The sequence below is a fragment of the Hordeum vulgare genome, chromosome 3H, assembly GCF_904849725.1.
Source record: "Hordeum vulgare subsp. vulgare chromosome 3H, MorexV3_pseudomolecules_assembly, whole genome shotgun sequence".
Classification (NCBI taxonomy): Eukaryota; Viridiplantae; Streptophyta; class Magnoliopsida; order Poales; family Poaceae; genus Hordeum; species Hordeum vulgare.
Genome location: NC_058520.1, coordinates 162,707,633 through 162,732,671, shown reverse-complemented (window position 1 = coordinate 162,732,671; position 25,039 = coordinate 162,707,633). Strand labels below are relative to the sequence as shown.

At 43.9% G+C, this 25,039-nt stretch overlaps 1 protein-coding gene across 1 annotated transcript; it reads left to right on the top strand.

The window, feature by feature from the left end:
- The first annotated feature begins 22,759 nt into the window (after positions 1 to 22,759).
- LOC123443359 (germin-like protein 5-1) lies at positions 22,760 to 24,771 on the top strand. Its single transcript, XM_045119701.1, has 2 exons — positions 22,760 to 23,077; positions 23,942 to 24,771. The coding sequence occupies exons 1-2, from the start codon at positions 22,954 to 22,956 to the stop codon at positions 24,478 to 24,480; spliced, it is 663 nt and encodes a 220-aa protein (XP_044975636.1). The 5' UTR covers positions 22,760 to 22,953; the 3' UTR covers positions 24,481 to 24,771.
- The last annotated feature ends 268 nt before the right edge of the window (positions 24,772 to 25,039 follow it).

Below are 25,039 nucleotides of genomic sequence, written 5' to 3'. Positions count from 1 at the left end.
CGAGCTCTAGTGAATAAATCTGCTATGAATACAAAGTCTTCAGGTTCAAATTCCTCAACCTCCTCCAATTGTGGCTGCAACTTCCTTAGCAAGTGCCGCAAAATTTTCTACACCAGTGCAACTTGAGGAAAGTCAGCAAACAGCGGGAACCACAATTCCCTTAGGACCGCCTCCATATGGCTCTACACTAACCTCTTGAAGTGCAACCATGAAGAAAAATATGATTGCAGGACGAGGAAAAATACCAAGTCCTCACAAGGTGGTCTTCAATATTCCCTCGGGGTCTGAGGATGATGAGGCTGATGATGAAGAACTTGCTGAAACCATTATAAACAAACAAGAGAGAGTTGCTCAGGCTAAGGGCACTCGAATCCCTCTCATGTTGGATCCAATAGTTGTACTAAACTTCATAGATATCTGGTATAAAAATCCTCAAACCACAATTGAGGATTTGAATCTGCCTCTTGGCCCTAGTCATGTGCTCACAGCTTTATAGCTGATGAAAAATGGTAAGTTGAAAAGGCCAAGAGGGCGAGAAAACAGCAAACTCTGAAAGAAAAATTTCTGAAGAACAACCTTCTCACCTTATCTCCTGAACAACTCATCACTGCACAAACTGAGATCAAAAACCTCAGTGAAGAATGCAGTCGCTATCATGTGGACTGGAAAGGTGCCAAGGTCAAATTCGTCAATCTTGTGATCAAGGCCATCTCAGATCACAATAGCACGGTTGTGGCTCTATCGTACCCATCTACTGCTCAGGCGATTTATTCTTCTTAGCTTGAAAAAATGCTCACCCTGAAGAAATGGCTTAGCCGGTTGAAGAAATTCCATGTGCTAAAGACATTGCCACGACCGCTGAAGAAAGAGAAGCGCTTGAAGAACCTGCATGGGCAGTTGAAGAAACTGTTGTCCCTCAGGGAAATGCTCTAGTCACAAAGTCTTCAAGAGTGAAGAAATTGACACTTCCTTCTACATTAGAAGCGAAGAAGACAAAAGCTGCTGAAAAGGAAGCCACTAAAAAGAAGAAAGCATAAACAAGCATAGAATCCTTTGATAACAAACGCTTGGGGACTTTGAAAAGTTCCTCGAGTGAACCAATTGATGCTACTCCCATCAACATGGTACCCTCTTACAAGATTGTGCAGTTTGGTGAAGAATATGTCATCCCTAAAGTGGATGAAGAAAATCGATCTGCTGCTTCCACAGAGATGATCAATGAAGAAATTGAAGTGGAACATAATACTCCAAATCCTCAAGCATCATCACCCCCGCCTCATTTATCTGCTGAAGAGGCGGGTGTTGAAGACATTGAAGAAGACGTGGATATTGGTAGCACCACACCTATGATCAATGACTGATATTGTGAAACAGCTCATCCCAATTCACCACTAGCCACTCCACATTATCAAATTCTTTAGTCCCTTGTTGTCAATGAGGAAATTCATACTGGATATGATGAACATCACAATCCAATGAAACCAATTCTGGAAGAAGGACCTGCTGCATCAGGTGAAGAAACTGTTTATCAAACTGCTACTAAATATCTTGCTACTCCTATGCCTCAGCCCAGTACTAGACAGACTATTATTGATGAATCTTCTCCGCATATTCCTCGTACTGAAGAACCAGTGGCTGGAAAAACTATACCTAAAATTCCTTAGTTAATAGTTGATGAACAAGCTGATGAACACATTGTTCAAAATCCTCAATGAGCAGTTTGTTGTGGCCCAAGTTCCTCAAACAAAGATTTCCCCAAGAGGACTTGTTGGGTGATATAAGCCAAATCTTCAGCCCAAGTCACTTTATATATACAAAGGTACAAAGAGACCCAAATTCCTCAAGGAAAACTACCATGATGAACATCATTATTTCATGGGTGCAAATCCCTATGACTCTTTGAGGATGAGGAGAAAGAGGTTGTGGACTTCAACACACATAAACTTCTATGGTGTTGTGCTCTTTGATAAGAACAAACTCTTCCAACCCCATCAAATTCCTCATGCAGATATGGAGTTCATTCCCTGCTTCACTCCAGTCCTAAGTGTTCTTCATGATGCTGGCCTCTTAACATTTTGCATGGATATCTGTGACTGGAATAAAAAAATAATTCTTCAATTTTATGCCACCTTGCACATCTCTGGTGATGCAAAGGATATAAATATGTGGTTAGTTGAGTGGATACACTACACTGCTCCTGCAACTTAATTACTTCATGTGGGCCCAATTCGTATTCCCTCAGAAGGAGCCAGATGCATCTATGAAGAATCTGATCTGCCAAATCATTTGATGCAAGTGCCGATGAAGCCTTTGGCTCCAGGAAAACCTCCAAGTACCGCATTCCAAGTTAATGAATTGCTCTATGTTTCAAGGGCGGTCTACCAAATCTTGAACAAAACCTTCAACACTATCAAGGGACACAACTCTAAAGAAGTGGAAGTGGTGCGGATCATGAAGAATTTGTGAAGAATTTGTTGTTCAACATCATTCATGGGATACCCATAAATCTGCATGATTTCTTCATCACTACTAGGGGAAACCCTAGTAGTAGCACTGGAAACATGCATAGCAGTAGCGCTGGGCCAAGCGCTACTGCTATCGCGCTACAGCTAAACACTAGTAGTAGCGCTGGTATGGGCAGCGCTACTGGTAAGTAGTGTTAGCAGTAGCGCTTCCCTGTCCAGCGCTGCTGATAACTATAGTAGTAGCGCTTGTTCATATGGCGTTGCTGCTAAGCCGCGCTACTGGTAAGTATTACCAGCGCTACTTCTAACGTTTACTTCTTTCATAGGTTTGCACCCTCTACGTATTTGTGATGTATTTATACATATTCTATACAATAGTTTCATCACATCATATTAAACATACACTATTCTCACATATCATAGACATACAGTAGTGTGGAATAAATGATATCTTAGCCGTAAGACTTTGACTATTAAGACTTGCTCGCTTCTATATTGCGATCATATTCTCACTCATCATATTCTACCTAGTACTTCTCTACTGCGATCCTTCACAATTTTGCTCCAGTCTTTGACTATTATGACTTGCTCGCTTCAAGAAATGTTGAATGCACTTGTGTGCAATAAAGGATATCTTGGCCGTAAGCTAACCATTATCATGCGACCTTAGACTCGATCCAACGAGGAACAACACTCATTGGGAGTCCCTGTTCAATACATAGATGTAACATACTTAGCAATGAAGTTTAGCTTAAAAACTAATGTATGCAAAAGATGCACTGAGGACAAATAGTAAAAATCTTACCATCTTTCATAAATAAATGTGATCGTAGTTTAATACGCACACTAGTGGTCGCACATTTTGAGTACTAATATCTCAAAGTCCAGGAAAATAACGTATCTTGATAGTATCAAGATCCTCAAGCCATGAAACATAATGACCTATCTCCTCGCAGTTTAGTTCAGCTCAAGAACAGTAGTAGATGATGTCTACCAAGCATTGGACATGTTTGCTTGAATGGAAATAAGCTGTCAGTAGAAATTAGTTGTCAACTATTTTTAAATAAATAATATAAATTACTTAATAAATATGGTTGAGGAACTCACATAATGGTAGAACTGGTGGCGTCTACACATCGGACCAGATGTCGATGTAGAACTGGAGGCAACTACCAGGAAACTTATATGACAAATCAGTATTACTCAATATGCAACGGCAACATGGTGGACAGTCCCTCACCGATTTTTCGACCGTTGATGATGGTCGCTACTCCTACTTACCCTAGTGCATAACAAATATCTAGCACAAGGAGAAGGAGGAGAAGCGACCCCCACAACAACAGTCGGCATTCTTCTTCTCTCATATATGGTGGATCGGATCTTCCGTGATTTGAATCGCCGCGAGTACGACACCATCAACCGCGTTCTTTGTAACGCTTCCGCTCAGCGATCTGCAACAGTATGAAGATGCACTCTCTCTCTCGTTGCTAGCATCTCCTAGATTGATCTTGGTGACATGTAGGAAAATTTTGAATTTTTACTACGTTCCCCAACAGTGGCATCATGAGCTAGGTCTATGCGCAGATTCTATGCACGAGTAGAACACAAATAGTTGTGGGCGATGATTTGGTCAATTTGCTTACTATTACTAGTCTTATCATGATTCGGCGGCATTGTGGGATGAAGCGACCCGGACCGACTTTACACGTACTCTTACGTGAGACAGGTTCCACCGCCTGACATTCACTTGTTGCATAAGGTGGCTAGCGGGTGTCTGTCCCTCCCACTTTAGTCGGATCGCATTCGATGAAGTGGGTCCTTATGAAGGGTAAATAGCAATTGGCATATCACCGTTGTGGCTGTGACGTAGGTAAGAAACGTTCTTGCGAGAAACCCATAGCAGCCGCGTAAAACTTGCAACAATAATTAGAGGACGTCTAACTTGTTTTTGCAGGGTATGCTATGTGATGTGATATGGCCAAAAGGATGTGATGAAATATATGTGATGTATGAGATTGATCATGTTCTTGTAATAGGAATCACGACTTGCATGTCGATGAGTATGACAACTGGAAGGAGCCATAGGAGTTGTCTTAATTTATTGTATGACATGTGTGTCAATCAAAAAAAGCCATATGATTACTTTGCTTTATTGCTAACCGTTATCCATAGTAGTAGAAGTGATAGTTGGCGAGACAACTTCATGAAGACACGATGATGGAGATCATGGTGTCGTCTTGGTGACAATGGTGATCATGCCGCGCCCCGAAGACGGAGATCAAAGGCGCAAGATGATATTGGCCATATCATGTCACTTTATGATTTGCATGTGTTGGTTATCATGTTTTTACATCTTATTTGCTTAGAATGACGGTAGTAAATATGATGATCCCTCACTAAAATTTCAAGAAATGTGTTCCCCCTAAGTGTGCACCGTTGCGAAGAATTGTTGTTTTGAAGCACCACGTGATGATCGGGTGTGATAGATACTAACGTTCGCATACAATGGATGTAAGCCAGATTTACACACTCAAAACACTTAGGTTGACTTGACGAGACTAGCATGTACATACATGGCCTCGAAACATGAGAGATCGAAAGGTCGAACATGAGTCATATAGTAGATACGACCAACATGGAGATGTTCACCATTGATGACTAGTCCGTCTCACGTGATGATCGGACACGGCCTAGTTGATATGGATCATGTATCACCTAGATGACTAGAGGGATGTCTATCTGAGTGGGAGTTCATTAAATAATTTGATTATATGAACTTAATTATCATAAACTTAGTCTAAAAAATTGTCTTTACAATCTATATTGCAGATCCAATGACCCACGCTCATGTTCCCTCAACTTCAACGCGTTCGTAGAGAAAACCAAGCTGAAAGATGATGGAAGCAACTATACGGACTGGGTCTGTAACTTGAGGCTCATCCTCATAGATTCCAAGAAAATATATGTCCTTGATCCACCACTAGGTAATGCACCTGAATTCCCAGTGGCTCAAGACGTTATTAACGCCTGGCACTCGCGTAGTGATGATTACTCCCTGGTTCAGTGCGGCATGCTTTACAGTTTAGAACCGGGGCTCCAAAAGCGTTTTGAGAAACATGGAGCACATGAGATGTTCCAAGAGCTAAGAATGGTTTTCCAAGATCATGCCCGGGTCGATAGATATGAAGTCTCCGACAAGTTCTTCAGTTGTAAGATGGAGGGAAACGGTTCTGTGAGCGAGCACATACTAAAAATGTCTGGGTTGCACAACCGCTTGTCTCAGCTGGGAGTTAATCTTCCGGATGACTTGGTTATTGGCAGAATCCTCCAGTCGCTTACACCTAGCGACAAGAGTTTTGTGATGAACTACAACATGCAAGGGATGGAGAAGTCCATTATCGAGTTGTATTCGATGCTGAAATCAGCGGAGGTGGAAATCAAAAAGGAACATCAAGTGTGGATGGTGAATAAGACCACTAGTTTCAAGAAAGGCAAGGGTAAGAAGAACTTCAAGAAGGACGGCAAAGCAGTTGCCGCACCCGGTAAATCAGTTGTTGGGAAGAAGCCCAAGAATGGAACCAAGCCTGAAACTGCGTGTTATTATTGAAAGGGAACCGGCCATTGGAAGCGGAACTAGCCCAAGTACTTTGCGGATAAGAAGGTTGGTAACATCAAAGGTATATATGATATACATGTTATTTATGTGTACCTTACCAGCGCTCGTATTAGCTCCTGGGTATTTGATACTGGTGCGGTTGCTCACATTTGTAACTCAAAACAGGAGCTGCGGAATAAGCGGAGACTAGCGAAGGACGAGCTGACGATGCGCGTCAGGAATGGTTCCAAGGTCGATGTGATCGCTGACCGCATGCTACCTCTACATCTACCTTCAGGATTAGTTTTAAACCTCAATGATTGTTATTTAGTACCAGCTTTAAGCATGAACATTGTATCTGGATCTCGTTTGATGCGAGATGACTACTCATTTAAATCCCAGAATTATGAATGTTCTATTTATATGAGAGATACGTTCTATGGTCATGCCCCGCTGGTCAATGGTTTATTCTTAATGAATCTCGAACGTGATGTTGCACATATTCATAATGTGAGCACCAAAATATGTAAGGTTGATAATGATAGTCCCACATACTTGTGACACTACCGCCTTCATCATATCGGTATCAAACGCATGAATAAACTCCATGCAGATGGACTTTTGGAGTCCCTTGATTATGAATCATTTGACACGTGCGAACCATGCCTCGTGGGCAAGATGACTAAGACTCCGTTCTCCGGAACAATGGAGCGAGCAACCAACTTGTTGGAAATAATACATACTGATGTATGTGGTCCAATGAGGGTTGAGGATCGCGGTGGCTATCGTTATGTTCTCACCCTCACTGATGACTTAAGCAGATATGGGTATGTCTAGTTAACGAAACACAAGTCTCAGACCTTTGAAAGGTTCAAGGAATTTCAGAGTGAGGTAGAGAATCAACGTGACAAGAAAATAAAGTTCTTACGATCTGATCATGGAAGAGAATATTTGAGTCATGAGTTTGGCACGCAATTAGGGAAATGTGGAATTGTTTCACAACTCACGCCGCCTGGCACACCTCAGCGTAACAGTGTGTCTGAACGTCGTAATTGCACTCTGTTGGATATGGTGCGATCCATGATGTCTCTTACTGATTTACCTCTATCATTTTGGGGATATGCATTGGAGACTGCCGCATTCACTTTAAATAGGGTGTCATCTAAATCCGTTGAGACGACATTGTATGAATTATGGTTTGGGAAGAAACCTAATATGTTGTTTCTGAAAGTTTGGGGATGCGATGCTTATGTCAAGAAACTTCAACCTGAAAATATCGAACCCAAATCGGAAAAGTGCGTCTTGATAGGATACCCTAAGGAAACTATTGGGTATACCTTCTATCTCAGATCTGAAGGCAAGATCTTTGTTGCCAAGAATGGCTCCTTTCTAGGGAAAGAGTTTCTCTCGAAAGATGTGAGTGGGAGGAAAGTAGAACTTGATGAGGTAATTATACCCCCTCTCGAAACGGAGAGTTGCATAGCAGAGGAAAATGATTCTGGGGTGCCTGCATCGACTAGAGAGGAAGTTAATGATGATGATCATGAAACTTCGGATAAGGTTACTACTGAACTTCGTAGGTCCACGAGGACTCGTTCTGCACCAGAGTAGTACGGAAACCCTGTCCTGGCAATCATGTTGTTGGACAACGGTGAACCTTCAAACTATGAAGAAGCCATGGCGGGCCCGGATTCCAACAAATGGCTTGAAGCCATGAAATCCGAGATAGGATCCATGTATGAGAACAAAGTATGGACTTTGGTGGACATGCCCGAAGATCGACAAGCCATAGAAAAAATTGATATTTAAGAAGAATACTAACGCGGATGGTAATGTGACCGTCTATAAGGCTCGGCTTGTCGCTAAAGGTTATCGACAAGTTCAAGGAGTTGACTATGGTGAGAATTTCTCACCCGTAGCGATGCTGAAGTCCGTCTGAATCATGTTAGTAGTTGCCGCATTTTATGATTATGTGATCTGGCAAATGGATGTCAAAACGGAATTCCTTAACGACTTTCTTAAGAAAGGATTGTATATGATGCAGCCGGAAGATTTTGTCAATCCTAAAAATGCTAACAAGGTATGCAAGCTCCAGCGCTCCATCTATGGGTTGGTGCAAGCATCTCGGAGTTGGAACATTCGCTTTGATGAGGTGATCAAAGCGTTTGGGTTTATACAGACTTATGGAGAAGCCTATATTTACTATAAAGTGAGTTGGAGCTTTGTAGCCTTTCTCATTTTATATGTGGACGGCATATTGTTGATGCGAAATGATATAGAACTTTTGGAAAGCATAAAGGCCTACTTGAATAAGTGTTTTTCAATGAAGTACCTTGGAGAAGTTGCTTACCTATTAGGCATCAAGATCTATAGAGATAGATCGAGATGCCTCATTGGTCTTTCACAAAGCACATACCTTGACAAGATATTGAAGAAGTTAAATATGGATAAGTCCAAGAAGGGGTTCTTGCCTGTATTGCAAGGTGTGAGATTGAGCACAGCTCAATGCCCGACCACGGCAGAAGATGGAGAAAAGATGAGTATCGTCCCCTATGCTTCAGCCATAGGCTCTATTACGTATGCCATATTGTGTACCAGACCTGATGTGAACCTTGCCAGAATTTTGGTAGGGAGGTACCAAAGTGATCCGGGAATGGAACACTGGACAACAGTCAAGAATATCCTTAAGTACCTGAAGAGGACGAAAGATATGTTTCTCTTTTATGGAGGTGCCGAAGAGCTCGTCATAAAGGGTTACATCGATGCTAGCTTCAACACAGATCCGGATGACTCCAAGTCACAAACTGGATACGTGTATATTTTGAATGGCGGGGTAGTCAGCTGGTGCAGTTGCAAGCAAAGCGTCGTGGCGGCATCTACATGTGAAGTGGAGTACGTAGCTGCTTCGGAAGCAGCGCAGGAAGGAGTCTGGATGAAGGAGTTCATCACCGACCTAGGAGTGATTCCCAATGCGTCGGGCCCGATGACTCTCTTCTGTGACAACACTTGAGCTATTGCCATTGCCAAGGAGCCCAGGTTTCACCAGAAGACCAAGCACATCAAGTGCCGCTTCAACTCCATTCATGGTTACATTCAGGATGGAGATATAGATATTTGTAAAGTACATACGGATCTGAATGTCACATATCCGTTGACTAAACCTCTTCGACGAGCGAAACATGTTCAACACCATAACACTATGGGTGTTCGATTCATCACAATGTAACTAGATTATTGACTCCAGTGAAAGTGGGAGACTATTGGAAATATACCTTAGAGGCAATAATAAAATGGTTATTATTATATTTCCTTGTTCATGATAATTGTATATTGTTCATGCTATAATTGTATTAACCGGAAACAGTAATACATGTGTGAATACATACACCACACCATGTCCCTAGTGAGCCTCTAGTTGATTAGCTCGTTGATCAATAGATGGTCATGGTTTCCTGACCATGGACATTGGATGTCGTTGATAAAGGGATCATATCATTAGGAGAATGATGTGATGGATAAGACCCAAGTCTAAGCATAGCACAAGATCGTGTAGTTTGTGTGCTAGAACTTTTCTAATGTCAAGTATCAATTCCTTAGACCATGAGATTGTGCAACTCCAGGATACCGAAGGAATGCTTTGGGTGTATCAAACGTCACAACGTAACTGGGTGACTATAAAGGTGCACTACAGGTATCTCCGAAAGTGTATGTTGGGTTGGCACGAATCGAGACTGGGATTTGTCACTCTATGCAACGGAGAGGTATCGCTGGGCCCACTCGGTGACTAAGGACCTAGTCATGGGATCATGTGTTACGGAACGAGTAAAGATACTTGCCGGTAATGAGATTGAACAAGGTATAGGGATACCGACGATCGAATCTCGGACAAGTATCATACCAATAGACAAAGGGAATTGTATACGGGATTAAGTGAATCCCTGACATCGTGGTTCATCCGATGGGATCATCGTGGAACATGTGTGAGACAATATGGGTATCCAGATCCTGCTATTGGTTATTGGTCGGGGAGGCGTCTCGGTCATGTCTGCATGGTTCCCGAACGCGTAGGGTCTACACACTTAAGGTTCGGTGACGCTAGAGTTGTAATGTGAATTGTTTATGTGGTTACCGAAAAGTTGTTTAGAGTCCCGGATGAGATCTCGGACGTCATGAGGAGTTCCAGAATAGTCCGGAGGTGAAAATTTATATATGGGAAGTCTAGTTTCGGTCACCGGAAAGGTTTCGGGGTTTATCAGTATTGTACCGGGACCATCGAAAGTGTTCCGGTGATCCACCGGGAGGGGCGACCTGTCCCGGAGGGGCACATGGGCCGAAGGAGGGAGGGAACCAGCTCCGTGGTGGGCTAGTGCGCACCACCCAAGGGGCCCAAGGCGCCTAGGGCTGGGAACCCTAGGGCGTGGGGGCTTCCTCCCACTAACTTGGGAGGCAAGCCACCCCCTTGGCCATCGCCGCCCTCTCCTAGGGTTTCTAGGGTGTCTGGCCCCCTCCCCCCTATATACAGATGGGGGTGAGAAGGCTGCGCACATCTAGCGACCAAACCTCAATCAGTCCAGTCTCTATGCATCTGTGTCATCCCTGGATCGGTATGCTGACACGCACAGTACTTCGATGGGTATTATAACAGAGTAGCAATCACACACATATTACAACGAATGTCTCAAAGAGAACTTATTACAACAATATGGCTTAAGGCCATCTAAATATGATAACAGCGGAAGGCTTGGAAGATAAAGTAGGTCCATCAACTCCAACGGCATAGCTGAGTGCAAAACAACGACCTATGGCGCTCACTCGATATCTGGAAAGTCTGCAACATGAACATTGCAGCCCGAAACGGGTCAGCACATGGAATATGCTGGCAAGGTAACACATAGAGAGTGAACAGAAATAAATACTATATCTACATGCATATTTGGCTGGTGGAAAGCTCTATGGTTAACAGTTTTGCATAAAGCCAAATTTCTTCCTATATTAGTGGAACAAAGTTTATTTAACTACGTTGTTAGTTATTAAACAATGAGAAGGTTCCTCCAACTCAAACCCAAAAATAATCATCATTAACCCATAAATTAATTTAGAGTGTTGAGATACACATGAAAATCCAAGAACCAGATACTCAAGATGTCCATAACCGGGGACACGGCTAATCATGATTAGTTTGTACACTCTGCAGAGGTTGTGCACTTTTCCCACAAGACTCGAAATACATCCATGGTTGGAGATTCGAGACACAGTCTTTCTGAAGCATTAACTCTCTACTTCTGGGTAGACCGTACCACCTATACCCTCTACATGTGCTAGTCTACCACTTCGAGAGCTTCACACAACTTACTTAACTATGCTAGAGCCCATAATAGCTTGCGGCTGCACACGTAAGTTTCAGGTATGAATAGTCTTATGATCCCTTTGAAGCTGGGTGGTGGACCTTAGGTTGATCACACGGTTCCCCCGGGATATCCTGACAGCCACTCGGGATTCCAGGGTGCCTCAGGCAATCCACCCAGATGTGTATTTAAGTAGCCACCTTAAGTTAACCTTTAATTAACAATACTCACATCTGTCATGGAAATCACTCACCCAAATAATCGTCTACGAGCATAGCATAGCAATAATAGCATAACGTAGAACTAACTCCAAAAAGTTTGATAGTAAACAGGTAATAGGTTCTACCTCTGTATCTACTTCCCGATACCCACATGTTAATTACATCTTAACCATGCAATGTGTGAGGGTGGATCTAATGCAATAAAACTGGGTAATAAGGGATATGATCAAAGTGTTACTTGCCTTGCTGATGATCCGCAAAACCTAGGGACTCGTAGTAGCACGCTTCACAATCCGGGTATTCTATCGCAACAAACAATAGCACACATAAGCAACAATATAGATGCACGGGTAAAATCGAGTAAGATCTAACCAGAAAGTTCAAGTAAAGAACTCCGGTTTGCAAAAAGAATCAAATCAAACGGATCAACGAAACTCAAACTGCGAAAGAAACGAGATTCGCTTACTAATCTGGACTAAAGTCAAAATTTTATTTATAAAAATCTTGTGCAAGTGGATTAATCCGAAAGATATTTTCCTGATGAAAATATGGGCGTTGGAATCACCTGATTCTGATAAACGAGCAAAAAGTTAAACTAAAATGAAATTCGGATCAGGAATCGCGATCGAAATTAACCGCGGAAAAATCCCCAAAAATAAAACTGACGAACAAACGGACGAACGAACGTCCGTCGTCTAAATTTAATTAACGAACAGTGTTCGTTAAAACGAACGTACGGACGAACTTCCGTTAATTAAATAAACCAAAAACAATAAAAATAAAAAAAATCTGGAAAAAAAATATATTTTTTCTACCTCGGGCGGCGTGCTCCGGCGAGTGGTGGCGAGCGGCTGCGGTGGCGGCGGGGGCGAGCGGCTGCGGCGGCGGCGGCGGGCGGCGGCTAGGGTTTGTGCGCAGGGGGCGGCTTATATAGGCCTCCAGGGTCGGTTCGTTTTTTTTAATCGGACGAGATAGAAAATTAAAACTGAAGTCCATACGAACTCCGATTTTGATTAAACAAATTTTCCCGGACTCCTAAAAATGAGCTCTACAACGTGAACATTTTTAAAAGGTCGAAATAATATTTTGAAAAACGCGTATTTTCGTAAATCCAATAAAATAGCAAAAATCCAAATAAAAATTATTATTTGCCTTTAATATTTCCTCTCAAATATTTCTAAATTTTGGGAAAGTCATTTTATCCCCTCTCTCATATTTTTATATATGAAATATCTGAAGATAAAAATAATTAAAAACCAATGATCCTCTTTTCATTATTTGAGGAAATTCGAATATGAAAATAAATAAATTCCCAACTCTCTCCAAGGGTCCTTGAGTTGCTTAGAATTTTTTAGGATCAGCAATTATGCAAATAAAATATGATATGCAAGATGCTCTAATGCAATAACAATCCAAATTGGAAATTTGGGATGTTACAAACCTACCCCCCTTAAGATAAATCTCGCCCTCGAGATTCGGGTTGGCTAGAAAATAGGTGCGGGTGATCTTTCTGTAGATCCTCCACTCGTTCCCGGGTGGCTTCTTCCTCTGTATGGTGGCTCCATTGAAATTTGCAGAACTTGATAACCTTGTTGCGTGTGACTCGGCTGGCATACTCGAGAATCTTCTCTCGTTTCTCCTCGTAGGTCAAATCACTATCCAACTGAATTGCTTCCACTGGTACTGTATCTCTTAGAGGAATATCGGCCATCTCTGCGTGGCACTTTTTCAACTGGGAAACATGGAAGACATCGTGAACTCCCGACAATCCTTCCGGCAATTTCAACTTGTAAGCAACTTCTCCCATATGTTCCAGAACTTTGTATGGTCCCACAAAACATGGTGCTAATTTTCCTTTAACTCCAAAACGCTTAACTCCTCGAAGTGAGGACACGCGAAGATAAACTCTATCTCCGACTTCATGAACTGTCACCTTGCGTTTTAAATCCGCATAGCTCTTCTGTCTGGACTGGGCTACCTTCAGTCTATCACGAATCAACTTAACCTTTTCTTCAGATTCCTTAATCAAATCTGGTCCGAACAACTGACGGTATCCAACTTCGTCCCATAACAACGGTGTCCTGCACCTTGTCCCGTACAAAGCTTCGAAAGGGGCCATATTTAAACTGGCTTGATAGTTGTTGTTTTAGGAGAACTCTGCGTACGGCAAATTGTCGTCCCAACTAGATCCATAATCTAGTGCACAAGCTCTCAGCATGTCCTCCAGAATCTGGTTGACTCTCTCGGTCTGTCCATCTGTCTGTGGATGAAAGGTTGTACTGAACTCTAGCCTGGTTCCCAAGGTTTCGTGCAACTGATTCCAGAACTTTGAGGTAAACTGGGTTCCTCTATCTGATACAATGGCTCTCAGAACTCCATGTAGACATACAATCCTGGTCATGTATATCTTCGCCAACTTAGCACTGTTGGAAGTAGTCTTTACTGGCATGAAATGAGCTACCTTCGTCAAACGGTCGACTACAACCCAAATCGAGTCATAGCCTGAACGCGTTCGGGGTAATCCCGTGATGAAATCCATGCCTAGCTTGTCCCACTTCCATTCGGGTATTGGCAATGGCTGCAGCAATCCTGGTGGCTTCTGATGCTCTACCTTCACTCTCTGACAAACATCACAAACTGCCACACACTCCGCAATATCCTTCTTCATTCCAGTCCACCATAAACTGTCTTTCAAATCCAGATACATCTTGGTATTTCCTGGGTGAATCGAATACGGCGAATCATGTGCCTCCTGCAGAATCAACTTCCTGATCTCGATCAGGGTCATTGGGCACATATACGCGATCCTCAAACCATAAGGTATCGTGCTCATCCTGACGAAATCCTTTGGCCTTTCCCTTGCTCATTCTTTCCTTTATCTCGAAAACCACTATGTCGGACTTCTGAGCTTCTCTGATCTTACTCATCAGGGTAGACTGAATTTCCAATGCTCCTACATAACCCTTCGGAACTATCTCCAAGCATAGCTCACGAAGATCTTCGGCCAACTCCTCGGGCAATCCTTTGGTTATGAGTGTATTGAAATGACTCTTGCGGCTTAACGCATCGGCTACTACATTTGCCTTTCCGGGATGATAGTGCAATCTCATATCATAATCCTTGATGAGTTCCAACCATCTCCTTTGTCTGAGATTCAACTCCTTCTGAGTGAAGATATACTTCAAACTCTTGTGATCCGTGTATACTTCACAATGGTTTCCAATGAGAAAGTGTCTCCACGTCTTCAGTGCATGCACTACGGCTGCTAACTCCAGATCGTGAGTAGCATAGTTAAACTCATGGGGTTTAAGTTGCCGTGAAGCATACGAAACAACTCTTCCCTCCTGCATCAGCACTGCTCCGAGTCCTCGACGGGAAGCGTCGCAATACACTTGATAATCCTTGCGTTGATCTGGAAGAATCAACACTTGGGCTGTAACCAAGCGTTTCTTCAACTCCTGGAAACTGGCTTCACATTCCTCGGTCCAATTGAACTTGGTGTCCTTCTTCAACAACTCCGTCATGGGCTTTGCAATCTTTGAGAAATTCTCAATAAACCTCCGGTAGTATCTTGCGAGTCCAAGAAAACTCTGGATCTCTCCAACTGTTGTGGGTGATTCCCAGGTTGTCACAGTGTCAACTTTGGCGGGGTCTACTGCTATTCCTTCTCCGGATATAACGTGTCCGAGGAAACCAACTTCCTTCAACCAAAACTCACACTTGCTGAACTTGGCATATAACTGATGTTCTCTGAGTTTCTCAAGTACCAGACGCAAATGCTCTTCATGCTTCTCTTCATTCTTCGAGAAGACCAGAATATCATCAATGAACACCACGACGAACTTGTCCAAGAACTCCATAAATACCTTGTTCATCATGTTCATGAAATAGGCAGGTGCATTGGTCAGACCAAATGACATAACAGTATACTCATATAGCCCATACCTCGTGGTAAAAAGATGTTTAAGGTATAACCTGCTCTCGAATCTTCAGCTGGTGGTATCCTGATCGCAGATCGATCTTGGAAAATACCTTAGCTCCTTGCAAACGATCAAACAAATCATTGATCATCGGCAGTGGATACTTGTTCCTAATTGTCACTTCATTCAGCCCTCGATAATCAACAACCATCCTCAACGATCCATCCTTCTTCTCCACTAGAAGTACTGGTGATCCCCAAGGTGACGAACTTGGGCGAATATAGCCTTTATCCAGTAACTCCTTAATCTGCTTCTTAATTTCTTCCAAATCCTTTGCAGGCATCCGATATGGTCTCTTGGATATTGGTCCTGTGCCTGGCAAAATCTCAAACAAAAACTCAATATCTTTGTCCGGTGGCATGCCTCGCAACTCCTCTGGAAATACATCAGGGAAATCCTTCACCACTGGTACTTCCTCCTGTACAACTCCTGATAAGGAATTTACTCGAGTCCTCTTCGGTACATGTTGGGATACATATTTAATCCTTCTTCCTTTCGGGGTGGTGAGTAAAATCGACTTACTGGCGCAGTCAATGTTCCCTCCATACTTCGATAACCAATCCATACCTAATATTACATCCAGCCCTTGTGACTCCAATACTATTAGGTCTGAGGGAAATACGTAATTACCCATCCTCAAAGGTATCCGATCACACCTTAGGCTAGCCATATATTCTGCTCCTGGCGAGGTTACCAACATGCGTGACCTAAGGGCTTGGGTTGGCAGGTTATACTTATCCACAAATCCCCTTGATATGTATGAATGCGATGCACCAGTATCGAAAAGAACAATTGCAGTAAATGACTTAACCAGAAACTTACCTACTACTGCATCAGGTTGTGCTTCAACCTCCTCCACGCTAACGTGGTTCACTTGTCCCCTGCTGAAAGGATTGGGCTTCTTCCCAGAGATGTCATTGCCATTCCCATTCTTTGCTTCGGGACACTCGATGGTGTAATGTCCCTTCTTCCCGCAATTGAAACAAGTAATGTGACTCAGATCCTTCTTGGAGGGCGTTACTGGGGTGGAATGGTTCTGTCCATTGCTTCCTCCATTACCATTCTCATTCCTGGGCCACTATGATTATGCGAACCCCCTCCATGGGAATGATTTCCCCCATGGTTGTGGTGAATGTGCCCTCCTGAGTTCGGGGTAAAACGGGGCTTCTGCTGAGCTCCAGAATTGAACCTCCCTTGTCCATACTTTCTCTTGCGATTGTCAATCTGTTACTGCTTCCCTTCAATCATGAGAGCTTTGTCTACCAACTCCTGGTAGTTGTTGAAGGTTGCCACCATCAACTGCATGCTCAGCTCATCATTTAGTCCTTCCAGGAACTTCTCCTTTTTAGCAGCATCTGTAGCAATGTCATCAGGGGCATAACGTGCTAGCTTGCTAAATTCCTCCACATACTGGCCAACTGGGCGCCCTCCTTGGTGTAAGTTGCAAAACTCATGCTTCTTCATGGCCATAGCTCCTGCTGAAACATGGGTGGTGCGAAAAGCTTGCTGAAACTGCTCCCATGTGACAGTGTCAACGGGGTAAGTGGTTGTGAAATTCTCCCACCATGATGGTGCGGGTCCATCTAGCTAATGTGCGGCAAAACACACTCTTTCCGCATATGAGCATCCTGTTGTGGTTAACTCCCTCCCAATCTTGCGGAGCCAATCATCTGCGACAATCGGCTCGGTGCTACTAGAGAACATCGGCGGATTTAGCCTTAAGAAACGGGCTAAGTGATCAACATATGGTGGTGGTGGCGGAGGGTTGTTGTTGTTGTTCCCTTGATTCTGATTCTCGACTAGGATCTGCATCAGGGCATTCTGCTGCTGGATCAATTGGGTGATCTCTGGCGGGAAAGCAAATTCGGGTTCACGTCTCGGAGGTGCCATCTGAGGGGTTTAGAAAAGATGAGAAAATAGAATAGAGTGACGTCTAAAGAGAAAACACTACCCATATTCTCATGAGACAAACACAATCATATCACTCAATCAATTTCACGTGCTAGCTTGCTAAATTATCTATCTAACGTTCACAAAAGTGCTCAACTAATATTTACATGGGGAAATACTGCTACTGATATGGTGGTCGACTAGAAGTTTTGATCGGCAGAAGACTCCATGATATCTTCTCCAGCTTCATCAACGTAGTCATCATCTTTTTCATCAGGGTCGGAGTCGGTGTCGTCGATGATGATGAAGCTCTTTGGGCTAGGGGGAACATCTTCATCTCCTCCTATCGTGGGCTCCGTCATGAAGACTTCTAGCTTCTTAATCAAATCGTCATTCTTATCCACAAGTGTCGTCATCTCCTCCTCGTAGCCATCTCGTGTAGACTTGAGTCCTTCCTCCAGCTCCTTGATCCTCGTCATTGCCTTCTGTAAAGTATCCATACTCTCATACATCTGATTCTCTTGGAGTCGAATGTGCTGGTTCAATTCCTGGATGTAAGAGGCAATGGATCTGTCCCTCCTGGTGATGACTATCTCACCCTGGTCGTCTCGGCGTCCACAAATCTGGTAGATAGTATCTTCAAGATCCTAGTGATAAACTTCTCCAATGCGTCCCATGGTAATTTGGGCTGCCATGCTCTTTCCTATTCCCCAGGTTGGTGCATTAAAGGAAAACTCTATGGGCTTAGTGACTGGCATGAACGTCCTTCCTGGAACTTGAACTCGAATTTTCCAACGCTCCTCTTCTGGTAGGGTGGCGATGAAGGTCTCGGTGAAGCTTGGTAGTCAGATGTTCAGGTACTTAGTGGCTTCCTTCAAGTGTCTTCCAAAAGGTGTGTCCTCATCCGGTTGAGTAAACTTGCTCCTTTTATCCACCATCTTATAGATTTGAAAGGGGAGAGGAGTCAGAAAATGAGAAGAGAGGAGTGACCTATGGTTTTAGCTTAGTGGTCGTGTCCTACAGTCAACGTGTGCTCTGATACCACCTTTGTAGCAACCAGACCTCAATCAGTCCAGTCTCTATGTATCTGTGTCATCCCTGGATAGGTATGCTGACACGCATAGTACTTCGATGGGTATTATAACAGAGTAGCAATCACACACATATTACAATAAATGTCTCAGAGAGAACTTATTACAATAATATGGCCTAAGGCCATCTAAATATGATAACAGCGGAAGGCTTGGAAGATAAAGTAGGTCCATCAACTCCAACGACATAGCTGCAATCACATACATATTATAACAAATGTCTCAAAGAGAACTTATTACAATAATATGGCCTAAGGCCATCTAAATATGATAAGAGCGGAAGGCTTGGAAGATAAAGTAGGTCCGTCAACTCCAACGACATAGCTGAGTGCAAAACAACGACCTATGGCGCTTACTCGATATCTGAAAAGTGTGCAACATGAACGTTGCAGCCCGAAACGGGTCTCGCAAGGTAACACATAGAGAGTGAAGAGAAATAAATACTATATCTACATGGAAATTTGGCTGGTGGAAAGCTCTATGGTTAACAGTTTTACATAAAGTCAAATTTCTTCCTATATTTGGCTTCACACAACTTACTCAACTATGTTAGAGCCCATAATAGCTTGTGGCTGTGCACACGTAAGTTTCAGGTATGAATAGTCTTATGATCCCTTTGAAGCTGGGTGGCGGACCTTAGGATGATCACACGGTTCCCCCGGGATATCCTGACAGCCACTGGGGATTCCAGGGTGCCTCAAGCAATCCACCCATATGTGTATTTAAGTAGCCACCTTAAGTTAACCTTTAATTAACAATACTCACATCTGTCATGGAAATCACTCACCCAAATAATCGTCTACGAGCATAGCATAGCAATAATAGCATAACGTAGAAGTAACTCCCAAAAATTTGATAGTAAACAGGTAATAGGTTCTACCTCTGTATCTACTTCCCAATACCCACATGTTAATTAGGTCCTAACCATGCAATGTGTGAGGGTGGATCTAATGCAATAAAACTGGATAATAAGGGATATGATCAAAGTGTTACTTACCTTGCTGATGATCCGCAAAACCTAGGGACTCGTAGTATCACGCTTCACAATCCGGGTATTCTATCGCAACAAACAATAGCACACATAAGCAACAATATAGATGCATGGGTAAAATCGAATAAGATCTAACCAGAAAGTTCAAGTAAAGAACTCCGGTCAAACGGATCAACGAAACTCAAACTGCGAAAGAAACGAGATTCGTTTACTAATCTGGACAAAAGTCAAAATTTTATTTATAAAAATCTTGTGCAAGTGGATTAATCGGAAAGAGATTTTCGTGACGAAAATCTGGGCGTTTGAATCACCTGATTCCGATAAACAAGCGAAAAGTTAAACTAAAACGAAAGTCGGATCAGGAATAACGATCGAAATTAATCGCGGAAAAATCCTCGAAAATAAAACTGACGAAGAGACGGACGAACGAACGTTCGTCGTCTGAATTTAATTAACGACGAGTGTTCGTTAAAACGAACGTACGGACCAACTTCCGTTAATTAAATAAACCAAAAAAATCTGGAAAAAAAACATTTTTAATTTTTTTTCTACCTCGGGTGACGTGCTCCGGCGAGTGGCGGTGGCGGCGGCCGCTAGGGTTTGTGCGCAGGGGGGCGGGCGGCTTATATAGGCCTCCAGGGTCGGTTCATTTAAAAAAAAGAAAATCATACGAGATAGAAAATTAAAACGAAAGTCCATACGAACTCCGATTTCCATGAAATAAATTTTGCCGGACTCCTAAAAATGAGCTCTACAACGTGAATATTTTTAAAAGGCCAAAATAATATTTTGAAAAACGCGTATTTTCGTAAATCCAATAAAATAGCAAATAAAATCCAAATAAAAATTATTATTTGGCTTTAATATTTCGTCTCAAATATTTCTAAATTTTGGGAAAGTCATTTTATCCCCTCTCTCATATTTTTATATATGAAATATTTGAAGAGAAAAATAATTAAAAACCAATGATCCTCTTTTCATTATTTGAGAAAATCCCAGTATGAAAATAAATAAATTCCCAACTCTCTCCAAGGGTACTTGAGTTGCTTAGAATTTTTTAGATCAGCAATTATGCAAATAAAATATGATATGCAAGATGCTCTAATGCAATAACATTTCAAATTGGAAATTTGGGATGTTACACCACACATCTGAACCCTCTCCCCTCACGCAGCCATACCCCTCCACTTCTCCTCCTCTGCGGCGCTTGGCGAAGCCCTGCCGGAGAACCGCAAGCTCCACCTCCACCAAGTCGTCATGCTGCCGGAGCTCTCCCTCAGCTTCCACTTCCCCCTTGCTGGATCAAGAAGGAGGAGACGTTCCCGAGCTGTACGTGTGTTGAACACGGAGGCACCGTTCGTTCGGTGCTTGGATCGAATCTTTCGTGACTTGTATCGCCGCGAGTACGACTCTATCAACCGCGTTCTTTGTAATGCTTCCGCTTAGCGACCTTCAATGGTACGAAGATGCATTCTCTCTCTCCTTGCTAGCATCTCATAGATTGATCTTGGTGACACGTAGGAAAATTTTCAATTATTACTACGTTCTCCAACAAAATGGGATCCCTCATGCCGCGACCACCTTCTCTTTGCCCTCGTTTCCCACACAACCAAGGGCCATAGCCAGCCACCCGACGGGTGCCTCCCGCCGCAGGAAGGACGCCACCATCACCGTCGAGGCTGCCACCTCGGAACCCGACCCTTCGTCACCAGCAGGACCGCATCAGGTAGATCCTCGCCACCCGCTTCACCAGCAGCTGCGCTGTGAGCTGGCGGCCCCCTCCGGAGGCGATGAGGGAGATGGGGACGAGGGGAAGGGCCGGCGGCAGCTAGGGTTCGGATCCCCCCATGTCGCCGCTTCGGGCAAAATGCCTTGATTTGCTTTAACATACTCATCAAGCAAGCAATGCTCCTTTGTGTTAGAACCGAAGAGCCTCCCTCCAAGCAAATGGCACTTTGGTTAGCTGGGGAATCCTTGTCTTGCTTGTGAAACATTTCCACAGGAAAGCGTGAGCATCTTCTAGTAGGAGCGTAAACTTAGCTGGACAGAGCAAAAAGTCAGATAAGTGACCATTCAGCTAACCGTGTTCACGAAGTGTGCAACCATACACCGAAGTGAAGTTCAGACTAAAGGACATCAAGACGTGAAGGCATTGCTACTACTGTCTGCATAGGTATACTTCAGCGTACAGAAAATTTACAACGCCTCTGTTTTAGCGGGTTTTTTCCCACTCCGTTTTAGCGGTCGAGTGCATGCCACCCTAATGTTCGTAAAATTGGGGGCTTCACACTTCAGCATAACCGACAAATATGGCAAGTGAGCATGCACATATCTGTTCCTAACTAGTACTCCCTCCGTCCTAAAATAAGTGTCTTAAGCTTAGTATAATTTTATACTAGAGCTAGTATAAAATTGAGACAGTTATTTTGAAACAGAGGGAGTAGTATATTTCGAAAAACAAATCCAACCTTGAAATGGTTGGTGGTTTGCAGTTTGGGTACACAGCCAAAGGTCGAAGTCCATCCTTTTGTATAGCATCCGCGGGTGCTTGCACGCCGGTTCAAATCAAGAAAACAATATATTTGTTAGTAATTGGTTCCCATCCTCGTAGTCGTAGAAACACGACGATGTCGTCCCAGGACCGTTGCCACGCGGATAAGGCTTGTTAATTCTAGTCACCAGCAGCGTAACGGGACCTTCTGATGCCCGGCAGAGGCATGTAACGTCATACGATACTTAGCATGCTACTCCACGGTAAGCGCGCGATCGCCATCTCTCCTCATCTTTAACTAAAGTAAAACACATGATTATGTCCTCATAACATGCATCTTTTTCCTTTTTCTTTGGCTTACCTACCGCCTGACTTGACATGCTTGCCGTGAGCTGAAACCCTGGAGGCCTTGGTTCATGGTCAAACTCGCAGCTCGCTCCAGGTTTCGTCACCAAACTAGCCTTTGTGAGACAGACTTCCCATTAGTATCGTCGCGGCGTATGCACGGCGACGATCGTAAGGGGCACACGAGCAAACAAGGCTTTATGCATCGAGAAATGGTACTTAAATCTCAAAACGCAACGATCTGCATCGCATCGCAGTGACCAATCACCAACCCAAAATCTGCACACATCACCTCGTCCCTTTGCTTGAGATTGAAGTAGGAATACTCCTACTTGCTAGTTGGAGCGGCGCACAGGTCAGCCGCCTCCTTAACCCGCACGGTCACACCAACCCTGCTTTGAGCAAAATCTTTTCGCCTCATCTCACTCCTTCCCCACTATTTAAGTACCGGACGTGCTCAGCATCCGGCCAAACCATACCAGCGGCGCCGGCAGACAGCGGCGGCGAATTGAACAATCGCAGCGGTGTTGTAGGACACCATGATGATGGCACGTGTTTCCTCCGCCCTGTTTCTTGCGGTGGCGGCGCTTGTCCTCGCGGTGCCGTCGTTTGCCGGCGACCCGGACTACCTCCAGGACATCTGCGTCGCCGACCTCAACTCAGGTAAGAAGAGCTCAAGATCTCCTGAATTCTTCTTCAAATTGGGTCGGTACTGTACTTCCGTTCTGCATTGAAGACGTACGGCTATTCAGTTTTGTACTGTCTGACACCCTGGCGCACTATACCACGTACAGTAGTTAATGCTAAACGCAGAGTCAGTTGATGGTTGGCGACAGCAGAATCAATCGTAATGAGGATGAATGGAAGTAGACGTTTAGGCCTTCCGTAATGCATCGTCTCTTAGCGTGGTATCCTAGGTACCGTTGCATTATAAGATACAACCATCCTAATGCATGGTTTCTTAAGTGTTGTATTTTAGTGGGCTAGTATTTAATGAATTTGGCCTCATGCATGTATTTGATTGGTCTAATCATATTTTTTACCTATGATCTCGTGCAAGAGCCGTATACTAAATAAGATACGGCACCACTCTCTTTCTTCAATTAATATGGTGCCACATCAGCAATATGCCTATGATACCGTGTCAAGATACAAGCATTAGGGAAGGCCTTAGGATCCAAAGTATATGATCATAGATCATAGTCTTCTTTTCGAAGCATCTTATAATTTACTCGTTTATAGTTTCAAACGATAGTTCAATTTGAAGCCATTCTTCCAAACGTACTAGTATGAATACTGAATCAACCAGTACTGTGTAATGCTTCAAGTTTACGTAAACTTCTGGAGGCTCCATATTACAGAACCGGAGCATTTTTTTTTATTTTCTTTACAAGCCATCATACCGAACAACCAAACTAGTAGGGACAACACAAAAGATCGTGACCATGGCCGTCCATGCGCGCGTGTCCAATGGCAAAAGCACGAGCCTCATGTAGCTCAGTAACTGTAAGCCGTTTGCACGCACAGACCTGAAGGTGAACGGGTTCCCGTGCAAGGCGAACGCGACGGCGGACGACTTCTTCACCGCGGTCCTCGCCAAGCCCGGCGCCACCAACACTACGGCCGGCTCCGTCGTCACGGGCGCCAACGTGGAGAAAGTCCCGGGCCTCAACACCCTCGGCGTCTCCCTCTCCCGCATCGACTACGCCCCCGGCGGGCTCAACCCGCCGCACACCCACCCGCGCGCCACCGAGGTCGTCTTCGTCCTTTACGGCGAGCTCGACGTCGGCTTCATCACCACCGCAAACAAGCTCTTTGCCAAGACCATCTCCCAGGGCGACGTCTTCGCCTTCCCGCGAGGCCTCGTGCACTTCCAGAAGAACAACGGCGACAAGCCCGCCGCCGTCATCTCCGCCTTCAACAGCCAGCTCCCCGGCACGCAGTCCATCGCCATGACGCTCTTCGGGGCCTCCCCGGAGGTACCTGACGACGTGCTCGCCAAGGCCTTCCAGATCGGCACAGTGGAGGTTGACAAGATCAAGGCCAAGTTTGCCCCAAAGAAGTGAAAGGCTAGACGCGAACAAGATTCAGACTTTTGTAAAGTACCATTCTCAGTGGTTCGTTTATTGATTTGTTGGTCTTCCAATAACTGCGTTAAGCATGTCATGCTAATGCAGTCGTGTCGTGCATTCTTGGCGACCCGACTGGCGACCTGTGTAAGTGGCCTCAAGAACCAGAAGTATGTAATGCTAAGTTTGACTGTTGGGGAGGGAACTGGAGGGGAGAAGAGAATATAATTTGTCCAACGAGTTAGTGTATTCTACTCGAATTAATACATCCCTCATTGTTGCGAACGATATCGTTTTGGAAAACTATTAGTTTGCAACAGAGCGAAAAGCAGCAGAGCTTGTCCGATTGTAAAAGTTAGGGTTGAAGAGCTCAAATATATTCACATTGCTTGGGGATGAAGCACCCGATGAAGATCCCATCCCTGTTGATGGTAATCCCTAACCCAGATCACATCAAGAGAATTTTCATCCAAATCAGCATTACCATTTTTCTGTGCCACTTCAACATCATGAACAGGATAACCTGCAATTTAATCAGCATAACCAAAAAAAATGA

Coding starts and splice junctions, on each gene's coding strand:
- LOC123443359 (XM_045119701.1), top strand. CDS start 22,954: ATGATGATGGCACGTGTTTCCTCCGCCCTGTTTCTTGCGGTGGCGGCG. Junction 23,078..23,941: donor CGTCGCCGACCTCAACTCAG/GTAAGAAGAGCT, acceptor TTGCACGCACAG/ACCTGAAGGTGAACGGGTTC.